General features: G+C 35.3%; 1 protein-coding gene across 3 annotated transcripts in view; it reads left to right on the forward strand.

Moving 5' to 3' along the window:
* The window catches only part of SLC12A2 (solute carrier family 12 member 2), a 108,476-nt gene that overhangs the window by 65,576 nt on the left and 21,192 nt on the right, over positions 1-21,708 (forward strand). For all 3 annotated transcript variants that reach the window (XM_030869740.2, XM_060296167.1, XM_060296168.1), the window contains exons 11-17: positions 717-824; positions 1,908-2,031; positions 3,077-3,178; positions 5,011-5,166; positions 5,761-5,860; positions 10,417-10,528; positions 11,986-12,126. In XM_030869740.2, the coding sequence (XP_030725600.1) occupies positions 717-824; positions 1,908-2,031; positions 3,077-3,178; positions 5,011-5,166; positions 5,761-5,860; positions 10,417-10,528; positions 11,986-12,126 (843 nt within the window). The remainder of the gene's footprint in view (positions 1-716; positions 825-1,907; positions 2,032-3,076; positions 3,179-5,010; positions 5,167-5,760; positions 5,861-10,416; positions 10,529-11,985; positions 12,127-21,708) is intronic.

Consider the following 21,708-nt stretch of genomic DNA (forward strand, 5'->3'; position numbering starts at 1 on the left):
AGAAAAGAGGAATAATTTGGGGATTTTGAATGTGATTGGGTATTTTGATGCTGTTAAGGAATTACCCAGTTTATAAGCTGTGACAGTGACTTTGTAGTTACAGTTTTTTTTTGTTTGTTTTTTGTTTTTGCGGTATGCGGGCCTCTCACTGCTGTGGCCTCTCCCGTTGCGGAGCACAGGCTCCGGACGCGCAGGCTCAGCAGCCATGGCTCACGGGCCCAGCCGCTCCGCAGCATGTGGGATCCTACCGAACCGGGGCACAAACCCGTGTCCCCTGCATTGGCAGGCGGACTCTCAACCACTGCGCCACCAGGGAAGCCCTGTAGTTACAGTTTTTAAAGGTTTTTACGCATTAGAGGTACACACAAAAATTTATGCATGAAATGAGATCTGGGGTTTAACTCACAATAATGAAAAGATTGGCCCTGTTGAAACTGAGCAATGGATACTCTGTAGTTCAGTATGTTCTTCTGCCATTGTGTGTGCCTTTGACATTTTACAAAATAAAAAGTTTTTTTACATTTAGGGCTGGTGGTAAATCAGTTTCAGAAGTTTGTACGCACGTAACCATTATTACTGTTTACTATTGTTATTTTTATCAGATTTCTCCCAGAATTACTATTAGTGTTCTTCATAGGAATAATAAAGATGAAGTGTTGTGTTCTTTTTTGAATTTTATGTAAGACTTATTTTTCCATTTTTGTCACTTTTTTAAGGTAATGAGCATGGTGTCAGGCTTTGCACCACTAATTTCTGCAGGTATCTTTTCAGCCACTCTTTCTTCTGCATTAGCATCCCTTGTGAGTGCGCCCAAAATATTTCAGGTAAGTATTTTCATGTTACAAATTTTATTAAAGGGGCAGTTAAGGTAATATATTTAAATATGGGATTTTTAATATTTTTAAATTATTTGTTTACTTCTATCAAGGCCATGTATTGATATTTATATGACATATACAAACACATATATCCAGAGTAGCATATTTAATTTTATGCATATGAATGTGGATGTGTATATATAAACACTTGGCCTATATCTACTCTCAGGGTGTAAGTTTTGAGTTGTCTTTCTGGAAGTAGTGATGAATTTTTGCTTTATGGACATGCTGTTAGCATAAATTTTCATAATGTCTTACCAAGGATAAAAAGTATAGTCCAAGACCATAAATCAAAAGAATTAAAGTATCTTATTCCTATTAGCATAATGCCAACATTAATGTTTAATTTTATGAATATCTGAATGTCTAATACGTGCTATGCATTATGTTAGGTACTCAGGATATAATAATAAGTATGATAGACATTGTTTCCCTTTAATGAGCATTAAATAAATGGCTGATACTGGATAGAAAATACTTTTTATTACTAAAACAAATGAGATATCGATTCTGCAGCTTTGTTAATTTCCTTTGTTCTTTTTGTTTGTTCTTAATTTTTTATTGTAGCTAGTTAGTACAGTAGAGGTGTAGAATATTTACTAAAATTATTTTCAGTATTGTTTTAAGAAAGGTGATTATGTTTTATAATTAGGATTTTCATTTGTTTTGAGTCTAGGATTTGGACTTGGTTTTCTTAAAATAAATCACATGTCTGTCATACTTCTCAAGGTTCCACATTTCTTCTATGTGTATGCCTGCTCCTTTGGCTCTTTATTCATATAAGAATTTCAACCTGGGGTGGAATAAAATGGATAAAAACTTCAGTGTATTCTAAACCTCCTGTCTTTCTGATGCTAGAAATGTTTGAATCTCCTTTACAGTTTGTAGGTGAAGCAGCGTGAGGGGAAAGAAAGAGGACCAAGAATTAGAAACTTGGGTTCCATTCCTGATTAACCTATTGTAACTGTAAGCAGATCTGTATGTCTTATTTCGATATATTTCATTTTAATGTTTACATTTCTTCATTAGGCCTTATGTAAGGACAACATCTACCCAGCCTTCCAGATGTTTGCTAAAGGTTATGGGAAAAATAATGAACCTCTTCGTGGCTACATCTTAACATTCTTAATCGCACTTGGATTCATCTTAATTGGTTAGTCTATAAATGTACGCTAATGTAGATTTTGGTGCATTTATAGTATCAGCTGTCAACACTGAATTGTTAAATTATAAACAAACTGTTACTTTGCCTGCAATACTAAGTTAGTTTCTTTTTGATCAAAGGAAAGAGTGTTTAGAAAATAATGCAAATAATAGCGCTTGTTAAATATTTGCTAAAATTCTTACCATCACTAATTCTCCATTAGGGCTAGAGGGAACTCTTAGGTTCTTGTCCCTAAAACAAATATGATAATAGCGTAAGGAAAAGGATTCCAGTGTCTTTCATGAAGGTAGAACCTCTGCCGATCTACTTTTTGGTACTGTTGCCTCTGATCGTAAGGAAGCTAATGGGTCTTTCACTGCTCAAGAAGACTTTGGACTTTTATTAAAAGTCTGATTATACTACTGGAAACTAACTCTCATGTGATATTTAAGAATGTATTTGGTTAAGTTTCCTGTGACCCAACAGTTCTTTTTAGGGGTTTTTACCCTATAGAAACGTACATATATAAGAATATTCTTAGTGTCATTAATTATAATAGTGATAAATGGAAGCAACCTGAGTACCTATCAACAGAAGAGTGAAACTGCAGAATAATATTCAGCAGTAAAAAAATGAATAAACTTGGTTTTCATATATTAATATGGATGAATCTCAAATATAATAAATGTAAAAATAACAAATTACAGAATGATAATATAGTATGATATAATTTACGTAACTTTTAAAACACCCAGAAGAGTGCTACACAATGCTTATGGACCATATATGTGTGTAGTAAAACGAAATGTCATTGGAAAGAATATTCCAACTTTGATGAGTTGAGGTATAAAGGGGGCTTCTACTGTGTACATAAGGTATGATTTCTGAAAATTAAAGTATATAAAGTATATATGGCAAAATTCATTAAATCTGGTTTGTGGATGTAGGAGTATTCATTATGCTGTTATCTACAGGTTTGAAATAATTCATAGTTTTGAAGAGTTAAAAAAAGGTCTAATATGTCAGTTAAATATGCTTCATGTTTCTTTTGCAGCTGAACTGAATGTTATTGCTCCAATTATCTCTAACTTCTTCCTTGCATCATATGCGTTGATCAATTTTTCAGTATTTCATGCATCACTTGCAAAATCTCCAGGTGACTTTACCTTTTTTTAAAAGTTCTGTAAATGTGGTAATGTCTAATTTTAGAGAAAATGAAACTTTTTTTATATATAAATTTATTTATTTTATTTATTTATTTTTGGCTGTGTTGGGTCTTTGTTGCTTTCTCTAGTTGCAGCGAGCAGGGCCTACTCTTCATTGGGGTACATGAGCTTCTCATTGCAGTGGCTTCTCTTGTTCCGGAGCATGGGCTCTAGGCACGCAGGCTTCAGCAGTTGTAGCACGTGGGCTCAGTAGTTGTAGCTCGCTTGCTCTAGAGCGCAGGCTCAGTAGTGGTGGCGCACAGGCTTAGTTGCTCCACAGCATATGAGATCTTCCTGGACCAGGGCTCGAACCCATGTCCCCTGCATTGGCAGGCGGATTCTTAACCACTGCGCCACTAGGGAAGCCCAAGAAAACAAAACTTTAACACATTTTAAAAGATGGCATGTGGAGAATTAGCTCACGAGTGCTTCACTCTGCCTTTATAGTTGAGTCAAACTGAGTCTTCAAAGATCTCTTTATCATGAAGTTTATTGGTAAATAATGCCTGTTTCTTGTCTTCAAAGAATTTAAAATAGCATTAATTTAAATTCTGACACTGTGAAAGAATTACTTTGCTTTTTTCTGCTTTTATTATTTTATTCAGCTGATTGCCATTTCAGTTCCAAGAACATTATTATGATATAGTTAACCTATCCAGGAATATTTTTAACACAATGAGTTCTGTGGAGTTCTAATATAAGGGGTCTTTATCAACTGAAAAATTACTCCATATACATTTTTTATGGGTTTTGTTATAAACCATGATAGCAGTTGGACATCAGAGAAGGAAATAAGGAACAAAAGCACTGTTCCTTCTAAGGGTCTAAAAGTTTCTCAGAAAAGGAAAGATAAAGTATGGGAACTTAGGACACAAACACCTTAGCTTCAGTTTTTACTTTAAGAATATAAATTTTAGAGATGGGTACGGGTGTGGCTATAAAAGGGCAACACAAGGGATCCTTGTGTTGGACTTTTCCTTATCTTGACTGTATTAATATTTTAGTTGTGATATCGTGATATCATTTTGCAAGATGTTATCATTGGGAGTAACTAGGTAAAGGGTGTCCGGAATCTCTGTGTATTATTTCTTACAACTTTGTGTGAATCTGCAGTTATCTCAAAATTTAAAAGTTTAATTTTAGAAAAGAATATAAGTTTTATTGAAATGATTTAAAAATAGTATTTGGGGCTCTGGAATTACCTATGAATGAAAATTTTAAAACACGGTCTTCAACAGTTTTTCGAGTGAGCTTATTAATTCATAAATACTTCCCCAAATGGGAAGGTATGATTCTATAGTCAACTCACAGTTTTTCTAGCAAGTAGATTACTTTTTTAATGATTCTGAAGAACAGTTTGAATTGTTTTATACATTCATTAGGATATAGATGTGTCTCCTGCTAAAACACAGAAAATAAAACCGCACTATTAAGGACTCAATTTGAAACCTAATGTTTTAATCTTCTCTAGTTTTTAGCATTCACTGGGGTAGGCCGATTTATACTTTTTTGGTAGGGAATTTTTTGAATACAGAAACTAGTAAGATAGGGTAATGTGGACATAAATAGATGTGCCCACTTCATGGCTGTCAGGAATCATGTTGTTGTGATCAGTAATGGTCTATGACTTCACTGTTATAATTAGCCTTATAGTTCACATTTAAAGACCTTTTAGTGTAGCAGCCGCAGAGAAATTTATTTTGTGCATACGTATGTACCACTGTCTAAAGCAGATGAGGTATCCAAGTGACTTTTATTTATCTATTTTGTTTGTTATTGTTAGGATGGCGCCCTGCCTTCAAATACTACAACATGTGGATATCACTACTTGGAGCAATTCTTTGTTGCATAGTGATGTTTGTCATTAACTGGTGGGCTGCACTGCTAACATATGTGATAGTTCTTGGACTTTACATTTATGTTACCTACAAAAAACCAGGTAATTACATTTTGTAATCCAAGTATGAGAGAATGAAGTTTTGGATTAGAATGGTGGCTTTAGAAATGAAATGGACAAAGAAGATACTGTTTTAATCATCTCAGAAACAATTATTTCTCTAATATGCTTATTAAGTCTCTAAAGTAACAAATGTCTAAAATCATCATTTGTGTCCAGACGGTTTGTTTATTCAGTAAGAGGTAAAATTTGCCTGTTCAAATAACTTAAACTGTTCAGTACTATAAATAGTACTTTATAACAATCATAGATCTGCCTCTTTCCTTTTAGACCTTTGGCTATATAAGCAGTAATTTTTAAATGTTTTCTTTATTTGTAAAAGGCTCATTTTGAGTTGCATACACAGCATGTCTGCAGCCCTATCATCCCAGTCTTTTCTAAGTTGTACTTTTTTTTTTAAATGTAATTGTAGTTCAGATTGGCATTGTCTTAATTTCATGCCATGAACTTGAACTATTGAAAGTCCTGAGTACAATAGTTTATTTTAGCAATTGACTTTTTAAATGTGAAAGTACTTGTTATTGGTGACTTGTTACAACCGGTATTAGCTGCTGCATGAATACTGTCTTCCCACAGATGTGAACTGGGGATCCTCCACACAAGCCCTGACTTACCTGAATGCACTGCAGCATTCGATACGTCTTTCTGGAGTGGAAGACCATGTGAAAAACTTCAGGTAAGTCATACGGTAACAGAAACATTTTGTCTTAGGTGGCAATCAGTTCTTCCTTTATTGTTCAGTAACATTTTCATATGCTGATATTTCATGGAAATTTCTCTAAAAGCATAGGGTATTATTTCTTGTTTTGGTTTGATTTGAGCAGTTTATTCAAAAACAAGATTGAGGCTTCTTGTTATCAAAATTTTACAAAGAGATAAATTATCACCTACCCTGCAAAAATGTTGTGAAAGTTTTGGAGGTCTCTCATTTGAAAACTTTTAAATAGTAGGTATCATAAAGTAAACTTTTTTTCCCCCTCTGTGGCCTCAGTAGTTATATAACTACTGAGGATGAAATTCATAAAAATCCCCTTTTTGCAATTTTACTAAGGCAGTAAATATTTTCATGTTAGTGGCTTCATTCTCATTGTGGTACTGGAAACCAGTTTTAGTGATAAAGAATCAATGCCTTAGAGTGAAGAGTATTTCTTACTTTCTTCAATAAATTACTTTATTTTTTATCTTATAATAGTTTATCAGTTATCATTTTAAAAACTATTCCTTAATTTAACATGCTTCTAATAATTGATGAGATTCAGTTACTAAAGCACTGTTGTAACTCCAGGAGTATTGTTTATTTATATAGATTCTTAGAAATTGTAGATTATTACTTATACCAAGCTATAAGTAGGCTTGTCATTTTTAGACAATAGATCATTAGACAGCCATTCTCATACTGTTCATGTAAGCCTGGTTCTGAACAGGTGACTTTCCACAGTCATGAGTAATCACTTCTCACCGGCTTCTGCACAGTAATCACAGAAATAAATTCCTTGTTTCAGTAAATCAAAAGGCAAACTCTTTTTTAAAGAAAACTTCCAGAGTGGATACGTGCCAGAAAAGAAGTGCTCTACCAAATTTCCCCCAGGAAAAACATCTTTGTATATCTTTTTGTTAACTCTTTGGGTTCTTCCCCCCACCCTGCCCGCAACTTTCTTCTAGAGTGAAAGTTTTCCAGAGACCACAGATCTTCAGCTTAGGAGTAGAGAGAAACTGGAAAAAGAAAAAGAAATGAGAGCCCTGGGAGGAAAACTTTAAATGCAGTACATTTTGAACATTTTGACTAGTCGATGCCAAATATGGCAGAAAATAGAAATCATTCCTTTATGTAAAAAGTTGTATTCCAGAACTGAGAGTATGACCAAGAGTCAGAGTTAATTTGCCATTAATAAAAAACTGTTGCTTTGGCTTATTACAGTAATGGGGAAATTTAAAAAAAATTTTATTCTAAAGTGTTTTAAAATTTTTATCAGAATTATACATGAACATAGTTTAAAGAGGAAAAACTTAGGTTTGTCATGAAAATTAGCAATTGCCCCACTTCTCAAATCCCTGTTTCTCTCATGCCACAGGCAACCACTTTTAACTGAATCGTGTAATATTTACTTCATATTCCCAAAAAGAGGGTTTGTCTTGTTGTATTGTTTGAGTTTTAACTTCAGGCGTTATCTGCTGATTTCTTTCATCCATGTATGCCCACCACACATGTGCACCCTTCCCTTTACCCCACCGTCCCAGGGTATTTTTTATGTCATTATTTTGATTATATTAGACTTGATATTTATATTCTGACATTTTAAGCATGATTCAAGAGCCCAGCCATGTAGTAAATTATGATTGCTTTTTTTTCCTGTACAGGCTTTTTGTTTTCTGTGTAGGCAATAAATTTTTTTTCCTGTTTAAATTTCTATTTATCAGTATCTCAGCGTTCACCAAATTTGCCAAAAGATTTTGTTTTCTTTGCTTCATAGTTTCTATTTCCTTGAATAGTGAGAAATAGTCTTTCTCACTATTTCCTGCCTCTTTAATTTGGGTTCTTAGATTTAGCATTGTCTGAAGTATCTGTGATCCTGGGCCAGGGAAGTTCTGCATTGGTGGCTGGGGCTTGTCAGTGAAGCCCTTGATGTAGATTAATGTGGCTTTGCTGGTTCTTTAAGAAATTTAAGTCATCTTAAAGGTTTTCTATTTTGATCTGATTAGATTTCTCAGAAAAGAATCTTTTAATCTTCTGCTTGTTGATAAAGTTCTGGCTACCAGAGTTCTGAGAGCCAAGTGGGAAGGCAGCTCAGAGATCTCAGGGTTCAGCATATAGTAAATGTTCTCCTAACTCCCCTACTTAAAGTAGCTGCTTATGCCCTCAGACCAGAGATCTGGGACATATGCTTATGCTCCCAGACCAGAGGTCTCTCTAGCAAATAAGCCCTAGCCTAACAGGATTGGAGAGGGACAGGGACAGTTGCCCATCATAGTGATGGAAATGATTTGGGTTCATCTAGGTGCTTCTTATGCAAACTTTAAATCAGTCCTTCTTATTTTAGTTTCTTTAACATATTGCCCCTGCCATTTCCAAAGACATCTATTGCCTCTAAGTCCTAGGCATTTTGATGGTTCTTAGGTGTAAAATCAGATGGCTTCATAGTTTTCTCTTATGCTCATTTGTAATTTAGCCTTTTCCTGATTTGTCAAATCCTTTATTTTTCTTCCATCTGCTTTCTGGCTTTCAAAATTCAATGCTATTGTGTCCTATCCTGTTCTCCATATTTTTGGTGACTTAAAAAATCCCATCATACTATGGAGATTTTTAAGGAGGGAGTAAAGATGAAGGCAGATGTTCATACTCTGTCATTGTTACTAGAAATAATCCCTAATATATTTTGTTCTATACCTTTCTTTAGAATGATAAAATTACACCCAAATTATGCCTTTGTGTGGTGTGTTTACTATTTATTGATAGTAAAGATAGGGACTACAAGTTCATTTCCCTCAGTAATAGGTTATATTAGTAATAGGTTAAACTACCGTAACAAAAAGCTGAAAAACTAAAGTGGCTAAACAAGATAGATATCAGTGTTACGTGATAGTCCAGAGGTAGATGGATATTCATGGCTGGTAAGTAGATTGGCTGCACTTGGTTATTCAAGTTCCACATTCCTTTTATCTGTCAGTCTGCCATCCCCTAGGATGTGTTTTTCTGTCCATGTGGTCAAAGACATCACCCCCCCTCCACCACGGCCTAGCTTACAGGAAAGGGGAAAAAAGTATGAAGGGTGGCCAGCTTCATTTTTAAAGGACAGGACAAGGAATTAGGGACATCGTACGGTCATATCAGTCATAGGGCCACTTTTAGCTGCTAGGAAGGCTAGGAAATGCAGTGTTTAGCTGGGGAGCCATGTAGCCTGCTGAAGCTCAGGTGGAGAGACTGGACTACTAGCAGTCTGGGCCTTAGAGGAGGACTTCATATTTGATTGCCCCAAAGCAATTCCCCCAAGCAGAACTGGCTTTTCACATAGCTTGCTAAAATTCTGAATGAGTTAGTACCATTTTTAGGTCTTTATTCAGGTTTTCCTGCTTATTTTATAAGTATAGTTAGGAACTACCCTAACAATTTAGTAGGTAAGTCAGAAATTTAGTCTATTTGCTTTTTGTTAAAGTTTGTTTTAATTATACACATTGTTGTGATTCATTTCGCTGTGCAGTAGAAGCTAACACAACATTGTGAAGCAACTATACTCCAATAAAACTTAATTTAAAAAAAATATTCAAAATTTTTTTTAAAAAAATTTTTTCTGAATCTGTTTGAATTCATAACATGGATACCTGAATTTTTTTTCCTCAAACAAGGTTGATTTTTATTTCTCGTCAACAAAAATCAAGAGTTAAAAATACATGAAAGGGCTTCCCTGGTGGCACAGTGGTTGAGAGTCCGCCTGCCGATGCAGGGGACGTGGGTTCGTGCCCCGGTCCGGGAAGATCCCACATGCCGCGGAGCAGCTGGGCCCTTGAGCCATGGCCGCTGAGCCTGTGCATCTGGAGCCTGTGCTCCACAACGGGAGAGGCCACAACAGTGAGAGGCCCGCGTACCGCAAAAAAAAAAACCAAAAAAACAACTCATGAAAGTCTTGCCACTGTCTTGTGTTTGCAAAGGCAACTGAATTCAATTTTGGCTTTCATCATAATTAATTAGTATTAAAACTTTTAGTTCAAATAGAAACCTTTTCTTCACCACAGGTGGTTTTACTCATATGACGTCATTAAAATTAAACTAGATTAGGGAGGGCTGATATTACAAAGTAGAAGTAAGTATGATGTGATCAAGCTAAGAAGGAAAGTGACCTGTTTTTTACATGAAGGCAAGGCCATGCTCTCAGGAAGTTTTGTGGACTCTGTGAAAGAACTGGAATATTTATTACCTTTATAAGATGAAAAGTTGTTACATGTTTTTAACCAGCATGGTCATTTCTTTCTGTAGTGCCTCCCAGAATCTTGATGTATAATATTACCTATTAATTTAGGACATTTGGTATGATGGTTGTTCAAAGAAGGTTTTGTTTTTCTGCATTTCTCATGTACCAAGGAACCCTAGTTATGTCATCTTCTGTGAGAATCTTGTGGCCTGTCTTGAGGACAGTTGCATAAAGGCTAGTGTAATAATATATTCTTAGAGAAGTGACTTAAAATCATGTCCATGTTATCAAAACCCTAAAATTCTCTTTCTTTTTAATCTTAAATTAGGCCACAGTGTCTTGTTATGACAGGTGCTCCAAACTCACGCCCAGCTTTACTTCATCTTGTTCATGATTTCACAAAAAATGTTGGTTTGATGATCTGTGGTCATGTACATGTGGTAAGTACTAGTTTTGTTTTCTATATTAAAACATTTTTCACTCTGTGTATGTAATTTGTGGAGCTTTCTAGATTTGAAATAATTTGAGTAGGTCTTAGCAACTATATTGCTTTGCTAAGAAAAATTACTTCCCAATAACTAAGGAACCTAAATGGAATTCAGTATGTGTTTTTGCTTGCTGATAAATCTCATAAAGTCCTGAGAATACTGGGAACATATACTTACCAGGAAAAAAAAGAGGCTGGAGGAGGTGGACAAATCATGGTAGATATCTAGTATCTGATATGTAAGAAGAGTAGAGTGAATGCTGAATTTCCAAATTCAAACACTTTAATTGCTCATTCATTTTAGTTTTATTCATGAGCAAGGAAATTATTTAAAATAGGGGTAAACGGTCATCCAAAAGTAGTTTTTTGTTTTTGGCATCCTGGCTATTGAAAACAATTACTAGATGATGGATCACCTTTTCTGCATAAGTAATTGGAGTATTTGCCAGATTAACTTATCTCCCAGGCTCTACTGTTCATTTTATTTTGGTGCTAGAAATGTGTGTTATATGCCCTACGTCCCAGCCCCTGCTAGAGTTGATCTTCTACTTGTATAGTAGCAAAGTGAGTGTGCATGCACGTGCGTGTGAGTGTGCATGTGCGTGCATGTGGGGGGGGGCAGTGGAAGAACACACTGAGACACTGACTCCACTCAGGACCTGTGGAGTTTCACAGTTTATCTTAGATCAATTCAGGTTGGGGTCTTGAGCATAAGAAATTACAAAGGGGAAATTCTTCTACTAGGAAAGATAAATTGTACTTTTCCTTGTCTTATTCATGTATAATTAGGGTGTACTTTTAATCTTATTTTTAGATTTTTTAAAAATACATTTTAGGTAAAACGTGTAACACATTTTATGTGTTGCTTACAAGGATCAAAATAGAACGGCAAGTTAAAAAAGCCTTTCTTGTGTCATTTCACCGTTTAACAAGTACAAAGAAAAAACGTATTTATATAGCTCACTTTGACTTGTAATGATACTTCTAGGTTTCTGAGAATTAACAACTCAGACATTTCAGACAAACAAAAAATAAGACGGGAAACTTTCCATAGAAAAACAGAAGGCTCTTATTTTTCTCTGTGTAATCTCTTCTCCATTTTCAATAATTTATAATTTCTTTCATTTACTAGTATCAAAACATTTATTTTTCCAAGTCTGTGTTTATTCCTCTCCTCTTCTTCCTTCTACTGGCACCCTCTGTGTCTTTGTTCCATCAACACTGTTTTTTCATAATCTTTATTGGAAAGAATTCACTGACAGGAAAATGAAACGCTATCATTATACTTCCCTTCTCCCCCCACCGCCATGTTTAGACACCTTGTTTAAACCAAGATAACAGGAGGATTTTTATAAAGGGGGAATAGATTACCTTTCAGTTAAAGACATTATTAATATTTTTACCTTAAAGGGCCCTCGAAGACAAGCTATGAAAGAGATGTCCATTGATCAAGCCAAATATCAGCGATGGCTTATTAAAAACAAAACGAAGGCTTTTTATGCTCCAGTACATGCAGATGATTTGAGAGAGGGTGCACAACATTTGATGCAGGTAAATTTGTTACATCTTTCAAATGACAGTATTTTAGTTTTGTGTAAGCTTTCAAAAACTTGTTTATTCCAGGTTTCATTATTCACATTAATAAAAATCATAAATCTTTAAAATATCTTTACTGAAGTAGAATATTACAGTTTGTATAATTTGAGAGTTACAGAAATACTGTGCTGTTGGCTGACAGTGAAGAACCTCTTTGTGAATTATCTTAGCCTATTTCTGTCCTTTTCCTAAGATAGTTCCCATTCACTCCCTGTTGTTTTAAGTAATGGCAGTCCTTATTTAATTTTTTAAAAATTCTAATTCCCTACTATATTTCTCACTATTATTTTACTGGTGCTAAACTTAGACTTCTCTTTCGGTTTTGTGTGTGTCCTAGTAACCAGAATGTGGGATTTGGAATCAGTCCTAGGTTTAAATGCTAGCACTGCTACTTCCTTATTATGGATTTCGGACCAATCAAGTTATTTAACTTCTCAGAAACTCAGTTTCTTCAACCCTTAAAGGTTGTAGGGAGACAGTGTTTGCCAACTTATTTTTATAGGAACCTCTTTCTTCAAAAGAAAGCTTAAGCAAAAGCCCATTGACTGTGTCGATTGTGGAGCTGCTTTGTTAGAGGTGGGGGACTCAGTGCTGTCACTGGGCCCTTTCTGTTTTGTGTTTTTTAAAACTTGACAAGCACGTGGTTAAGAATAGCCTAGGCTATCCTCAGGAATAATAAGGGGTGGGAGTGGCATTGCTTTGCCAGATATAAAGGCTTATTAGCATAAAACTATAGTGATTAAGACATTATGGTATTGAAGTAGAGACAGACAATTCAACTGAGTAGAAATAGAGCCACTCATATAGGAAATTTAATACATGACAGAGGTGACATTGAAAAGATGAGCTGGGATAATTGATAATTTATGTGAAAAATATATATAACACATCCTTATAAACCAAACAACAAAACATTTCCAGATAGATTAAAGACGTAAACATGAAAGGCAAAATTTGTAAGCTTTTAGAAGAAAATAGAGAATAATTTTATGATCTTGGACTAGGGAAGAAGTTTTTAAATGAGACACAAAAAGTTGAATTATGAAGAAGAAACCAATTATTTTTTAGTTAACATTTATAAAACTGTGCTTCTAAAGAAAGCATGAAAACAAAAAATGAAGCCACAGACCTAAAGAAGATAATGTTACCAGCAAAAGAATGTAGTGCACAATATATAAAGAAATACTAAATCTATAAGAGAAAAAAAGAATAGCAATAGACATGCAAAGAAGAGGAAACCTAAATGACAGAAGTAAAAATTAAAACCGCAGTACAGCTTTATTCCATACCCGCCAGATTGATCAGAATCAGGTCTGCCAATACCAAGTGTTAGAAATGGTGTAGAGCACTTGGAAATCTTTGCACTGCTGTAGTAAATGTAGACTGGACAATCACTTGGGACAGCAACCTGGCAGTATTCTGCGTCTTTGAAAAGTGCAGATATCCTGAGACATTCCATTCTTAAGTGTATACCACAGAGAAATTTTACACATGTGAAGAAGGCTATGTGAAGTTTCATAGCACTATCATTTCTTACAGTGAAAAGGAAATTAACTTCAGCAGCCATTAATCACATTATTGAAAATTGTGGCATAATCATGCAGTGGAATTCCATATAGTGGTGAAAAGGTACTATACATATCAATGAGGATAAACCTCAGACAGAAATGTTAAGGAAAATAGCAAGTTAAAATAAGAACATGAGTAATATGAAGATGATGTAAATTTTTAAAAATATGTAACTTAAAAATTCATACGTATATATGCCTAGATAATGGAATATATAGTAAAAATACAAGATCTTGAAAAGGATACGTTGGGTACTTGATATTTGTGAAATTTGTTTTCTTAAGCTGAGTGGTGGATACATGATTATTTATTACTTTATTCGCTTTTGTATGTGAAATATATAAATATTTCAAACGGAATGCTACCCCTGGTCATAAGGTTGTTTCTAGTGGGTAAATCTTGCTTGCTTTTGTGCAGTTTATAGGAATACTTTGATAACTACTCTATGTATTTAATAAATGTTATGAAGGAAATGAAAATATTTACTTACAGCAATGGTTCTTAACTTCAGCCTGCATCAGAATCACGTGGTGGACTTGCTAAAACACAGACTGCTGGGCCGCATCTTTACAGTGATTCAGTAGGTCTAGGGTGAGCCCCAAGAATTTGCATTTCTAACAAGTTTCCCGGTGATCACGCTGCTGCTGCTGGTCCAGTCCAGGCACTACACTTTGAGAGCCACTGCCCTCGAGGGTTTCTGTGGTATAAATGATGATATCGTAAATTGGCCAAGAGTTAGGAACCATCCTCCTTATCATTCTGCTCTACCTAACATACTCACCCCTGTGGGTCATGACAGTTTCACCAGTGTGGGGCAAAGGGAGCATACATAGAACAGTGTCATTTTGAGACTGCCCTATAAACCTGGCAAGTGCTAGTCCCTTTACAAAGATGCCCAGGAGATGGTTTATTCCAGTGGCAGAGCTGTCTGAGGAACTGTTTAAAATATCCTTACAGATAGGTGAATTGCCTCTTTAGAACTCATCACTGAAATTTTAGTGTAAGTTGCCACTGAGTGTACTTCTCTTTCCTTCGAACCTTCTCGAAACCTGTTACATAAAGTGGAAAATGCCTTTATGTCTGTTAGAGGTTTATAATCTTTGTCAAAATGGTTTTTTGTACATTGATTTCTTTATACAGTGACTTATTTTATAGTTCTAGCGGTGCTGTTTTAGATGGGTTTGTTTTACTATACATTCTGACTTTTCATTTCTTTGTCCCTTCATTTGTCTAGTTATTAGTTATAAGCATTTATTTAGAGATTCACTGTTTTAAGGAGAGGTAGTCTTGTCAATAACTTGCTTATGGAGCCCTTTGGCAGTAAGACATTAACACTGCTAACTTCTTTGTTTAAATGGATTTTTCTTATCTTTTGTTTTCTTTTTCTTTTTTTTTTAAGGCAGGAGCCACTTGGTTGTCAATCCAATTTTAAACATTCATTTTAAATTAGAAAAAACTCTTGTTTTTACAAAAAATTCAGATTACATCATGATGCCCTTTAAATCAAGTAGATCTCATTTAGTCTTAGTGTAGCTAAAACTACCTTTTTTCCTGAGCAAAGCTAGTCTAGAATTATCCTGTAATATATGCTGAGTGTTTCTGAAACCTTTCCTCTTCTTCATTAGCCACATTTTGAGGTAAACAGCAATTTTTTTTTAATTTTCTAAAAAAAATGTAGACCGAAATAACATTGCCAATAAGAATATTTAAAATATAAATTATACCCAAGTCCTGTAGCCCCTTTCCAAATATATATACACACATATATTTAATGCCATGATATTAACTAAGGATAATTTAAAGCCATCACTATTAGCTCAACCTTTAAAAACTAACCATCTAGAATATGAAGCCAAAACTCTGCATTTTTGTTCAGTGATGCTTTTTTTCAGCCAATATTTTATTATACATTTCCATTGTCAACAACATTCTTTAATTAATGTAACATTTAATGACTATTTTTAATGGATTTAGCATAATATGCTAAAGCAATTTCTTTTTTTTTAACATCTTTATTGGAGTATAATTGCTTTACAATGGTGTGTTAGTTTCTGCTTTATAACAAAGTGAATCAGTTACACATATACATATATCCCCATATCTCCTCCCTCTTGCGTATCCCTCCCACCCTCCCTATCCCACCCCTCTAGGTGGTCACAAAGCACCAAGCTGATCTCCCTGTGCTATGTGGCTGCTTCCCACTAGCTATCTCTTTTACATTTGGTAGTGTATATATGTCCATGCCACTCTCTCACTTCACCCCAGCTTACCCTTCCCCCTCCCTGTGTCATCAGGTCCATTCTCTACATCTGTGTCTTTATTTCTGTCCTGCCCCTAGGTTCTTTAGAACCATTTTTTTTTTGATTCCATATATATGTGTTAGCATATGGTATTTGTTTTTCTCTTTCTGACATACTTCACTCTATATGACAGTCTCTAGGTCCATCCACCTCACTACAAATAACTCAATTTCGTTTCTTTTTATGGCTGAGTAATATTCCATTGTATATATGTGCCACATCTTTATCCATTCATCTGTCGATGGACACTTAGGTAGCTTCCACATCCTGGCTATTGTAAATAGAGCTGCAATGAATATTGTGGTACTTGACTCTTTCTGAATTATGGTTTTCTCAGGGTATGTGCCTAGTAGTGGGATTGCTGGGACGTATGGTAGTTCTATTTTTAGTTTTTTAAGGACCCTCCATACTGTTCTCCATAGTGGCTGTATCTGTATCAATTTACATTCCCACTAACAGTGCAGGAGGGTTCCCTTTTCTCCACACCCTCTCCAGCATTTATTGTTTCTAGATTTTTTGATGATAGCCATTCTGACCGGTGTGAGATGATATCTCATTGTAGTTTTGATTTGCATTTCTCTAATGGTTAGTGATGTTGAGCATCCTTTCATGTGTTTGTTGGCGATCTGTATATCTTCTTTGGAGAAATGTCTATTTAGGTCTTCTGCCTGTTTTTGGATTGGGTATTTTATTTTTTTGATATGGAGCTGCATGAGCTGCTTGTAAATTTTGGAGATTAATCCTTTGTCAGTTGCTTCATTTGCAAATATTTTCTCCCATTCTGAGGGTTGTCTTTCCGTCTTGTTTATGGTTTCCTTTGCTGTGCAAAAGCTTTTAAGTTTCATTAGATCCCATTTGTTTATTTTTGTCTTAATTTCCATTTCTCTAGGAGGTTGGTCGAAAAGGATCCTGTTGTGATTTATGTCATAGAGTGTTCTGCCTATGTTTTCCTCTGAGAGTTTGATAGTGTCTGGCCTTACATTTAGGTCTTTAATCCATTTTGAGTTTATTTTTGTGTATGGTGTTAGGGAGTGTTCTAATTTCATTCTTTTACATGAGGCTGTCCAGTTTCCCCAACAGCACTTACTGAAGAGGCTGTCTTTTCTCCACTGTATGTTCTTGCCTCCTTTATCAAAAATAAGGTGACCGTATGTGCGTGGGTTTTTCTCTGGGCTTTCTATCCTGTTCCATTGACCTATATTTCTGTTTTTGTGCCAGTACCATACTGTCTTGATTACTGTAGCTTTGTAGTATATTCTGAAGTCAGGGAGCCTGATTCCTCCAGCTCCATTTTTCTTTCTCAAGATTGCTTTGGCTATTCGGGGTCTTTTCTGTTTCCATACAAATTGTGCAGTTTTTTGTTCTAGTCTGTGAAAAATGCCAGTGGTAGCTTGATAGGGATTGCATTGAATCTGTAGATTGCTTTGGGTAGTAGAGTCATTTTCACAATGTTGATTCTTCCAATCCAAAAACATGGTATATCTCTCCATCTGTTTGTCTTGTCTTTAATTTCTTTCATCAGTGTGTTATAGTTTTCTGCATATAGGTCTTTTGTCTTCTTAGGTAAGTTTATTCCTAGGTATTTTATTCTTTTTGTTGCAGTGGTAAATGGGAGTGTTTCCTTAATTTCTCTTTCAGATTTTTCATCATTAGTGTATAGGAATGCTAGAGATTTCTGTGCATTAATTTTGTATTCTGCTACTTTACCAAATTCATTGATTAGTTCTAATAGTTTCTGGTAGCATCTTTAGGATTCTCTATGTATAGTATCATGTCCTTTGCAAACAGTGACAGTTTACTACTTCTTTTTCGATTTGGATTCCTTTTATTTCTTTTTCTTCTCTGATTGCTGTGGCTAAAACTTCCAAAGCTGTGTTGAATAATAGTGGTAAGAGTGGACAACCGTGTCTTGTTCCTGATCTTAGAGGAAATGGTTTCAGTTTTTCACCATTGAGAACAGTGTTAGCTGAGGGTTTGTCATATATGGCCTTTATTATGTTGAGGTAAGTTCCCTCTATGCTTACTTTCTGGAGGGTTTTTATCATAAATGGGTGTTGAATTTTGTTGAAAGCTTTTTCTCCATCTATTGAGACGATTATAGGGTTTTTATCCTTCAATTTGTTAATATGGTGTATCACATCGATTTGCATATATTGAAGAATCCTTGCATTCCTGGGATAAATCCCACTTGATCATTGTGTATGATCCTTTTATTGTGCTGTCAGATTCTGTTTGCTAGTATTTTGTTGAGGATTTTTACATCTATGTTCATCCGTGATATTGGCCTGTAGTTTTCTTTCTTTGTGACATCTTTGTCTGGTTTTGTTATCAGGGTGATGGTGGCCTCGTAGAATGAGTTTGGGAGTGTTTCTCCCTCTGCTATATTTTGCAAGAGTTTGAGAAGGAGAGGTTTTAGCTTTCTCTAAATATTTGATAGAATTCGCCTGTGTAGCTATCTGGTCCTGGGCTTTTGTTTGTTGGAAGATTTTTTTTTTTTTCAGTACGTGGACCTCTCACTGTTGCGGCCTCTCCCATTGCGGAGCACAGGCTCCGGACGCGCAGGCCCAGCAGCCATGGCTTACAGGCCCAGCCACTCCGCGGCATGTGGGATCTTCCCGGACCGGGGCATGAACCTGTGTCCCCTGCATCGCCAGGCGGACTCTCAACCACTGCGCTACCAGGGAAGCCCTGTTGGAAGATTTTTAATCACAGTCTCAATTTCAGTGCTTGTGATTGGTCTGTTCATATTTTCTATTTCTTCCTGGTTCAGTCTTGGGATGTTCTTCTTTTCTAAGAATTTGTCCATTTCTTCCAGGTTGTCCATTTTATTGGCATATAGTTGCTTGTAGTAATCTCTCATGATCCTTTGTATTTCTGCAGTGTCAGTTGTTATTTTCCTTTTTCATTTCTAGTTCTATTGAGTCTTCTCCCTGTTTTTCTTGATGAGTCTGGCTAATGGTTTATCAATTTCGTTTATCTTCTCAAACAACCAGCTTTTAGTTTTATTGATCTTTGCTGTTTGTTTCTTTCATTTCTTGTTAGTAATTCTTAAATATGAATCTCATGGCAGTACTTAACTAAATTAGATAACCATGATGTTTGGAAATGTTTTTACTTAATAGTCATGACAGAAATAAAAAGCCACATACTATTGGGGAAAGAGTTGTTCTTTCTGCTACAGTAAAAATGGTTATGATGATACACAGAAAAATATTATAACAAACTAAATGCCTTTCTTGTCAGCAAGTTCTGGTGGAAGATTCACAGAAAACATTGCTAACGATTCAAAAAAACAACACAGTGAGAATGTTTTGATTGAAACCGAAGCTATTTGTAATAAGCTTCAGATGACTGCATTTTGCTATATCAGTTTCAATTATGGAAGTCCATGAAGAACTGATTTTCTGTGAGCCAAAAGGAATATGTTCCAGAGAAGACATATTTTCAGTAATGTTATTTCTTTAAAACACATGATGTTTTATGGAAACTGAAAACATTACTTCTAACTGAATAGGTACTTCGATTAGAATTTACAAAGGATTTAGGATGACTGATAGATGTGAAATTTCTTTACTCATTCAAGGGAAAGTTATTACGATAATGAAGTTGAAAACAGAAGTGCACAGAGTACCTCTGAATGTTACTGTCAATTTTATAAAAATAAAACCTTTTAATTATAATAAGGTTGTAACCAAAGTTTGTGATGAGAAACGGAGTAACTCTCACAGTATTTTGTACCATCAAGAAGTTGCTGGTCATCTTGTAGCTTACTTCATTAAAAAACAATAAAACTTGAAGATATTTCTTGGTTTTCTTTTACCAAAAAACCCCAAAAATATCAAAATTATGTTGTGTGGTTAGTGGCTACCTTGCTATATAACAGTTTTTTAAATAAAAAATATTCTTTATCTGTCTCCTGAGGGCAAAGCATTGTTTATAGTAGAGTGGAAAAAAAATTCTTATTTCTTGAAAGAAACTTGTGCATGGATAGAACATTTTGAAAATGAATGTAAACTTTACATGGTTAGGCTTATTTCTTTTGTTCCCTAATTATGCAGAGTCTTTACAACAGTGTCTGGCACATGGTCAGCACTTGGTAAGTTTAACAAAAAATGATTTAAGTATATCACCTATAAAAACTTAAGTGTGACCTCATGGCACATAAAATATTAATTCAAAATGGATCTAAGACCTAAATATAAGGGCTAAAACCATAAAGCTCTTTAAAGAAAACATAGAGGTAGATCTTCATGACCTTGAATTTGGCAATGGATTCTTAGATATGGCACCAAAAGCACAAGCAACAAAACAAATAAGTAAACAAATTCGACTTCACAATTAAAAACTTTTGTGCATCTAAGGACATTATCAAGAAAATGAAAAGACAATCTACAGAATGGAAGAAAATCTTTTTACATCATATATCTGATAATGTTTAATATCCAAAATATACATAGAATTCCTAAAGCAGCAACAAAAAGACAGACAACCCAATTAAAAAATTTGCTAATAACTTGAATAAACATTTCTCCAAAGAAATAAAGATAACTAATAAGCACATGAAAAAATGTTCAGTATCATTAGTCACTAGAGCAATGCAAATCAAAGCTACAGTGAGATACCATTTTACACTACTAGCATGTGTGTAATTAAGTAAACAAACAAACAGGAACTAACAAGTGTTGCTGAGGATGTGGAGAAATTGGAACCTTTGCATTGCTGGTGGGAGTGTGAAATGATGCAGCTGCTGTGGGAGACAGCTTAGTAGTTCCTCAAAAGTCTAAAAAAGGAATTACTGTATATCCAGCAAGTCTACTCCTAGGCATATACCCAAAGAAATTAAAAGCTGGGAGTCACACAGATATTTGTAGGCCAGTGTTTGTTGCAGCATTATTCACAGTAGCCAAAAGATAGAAACAACCTAAGCATGTGTCAACAGATGAATGGATAGACAAAATGTAGTGTACACATAGAATGAAATATTGTTCAGCCATAAAAAGGAAAGAAGTTCTAATAGATGCTGTAACATGGATGAACCTGGAAGACATTATGCTAAATGAAATAAGCCAGACACAAGGGACAAATACTGTGTGATTCCATTTATAGGAAATATCTAGGATAAGCAAACTCGTAGAGACAAAAGTAGATTAGGTGTTACCAGGGCCTGGGGGGGAGGAAAGAACGGGTAGTTATTACTTAGTGTTTACAGAATTTCTGTTTAGGGTGATGAGAAACTTTTGGAAACAGATAGTGGGGTTGGTTGTACAACATTGTGAATGTAATTAATGCCATTGAATTGTACATGTTAAAATGGCTAAAATGGCAAACTGTTTTATTTATCTTTTACCATAAAAAAAAAATCTTATGTGAGTAGCCAACCTTGGGAATAGAATTTTTAGTGTGTTTTAAAATATTATGAAAGAGGACTTCCCTGGTGGCGCACTGGTTAAGAATCCACCTGCCAGTGCAGGAGACGTAGGTTCAAGCCCTGGTCCGGGAAGATCACACATGCCGCAGAGCAACTAAGCCCATGTGCCACAACTACTGAGCCTGCGCTCTAGAGCCCGCAAGCCACAACTACTTAGCCCGCATGCCACAACTACTGAAGCCCGCGTGCCTAGAGCCCACACTCCGCAACAAGAGAAGCCACTGCAGTGAGAAGCCTGCG

Source organism: Globicephala melas, chromosome 3 (genome assembly GCF_963455315.2).
Source record: "Globicephala melas chromosome 3, mGloMel1.2, whole genome shotgun sequence".
Lineage (NCBI taxonomy): Eukaryota > Metazoa > Chordata > Mammalia > Artiodactyla > Delphinidae > Globicephala > Globicephala melas.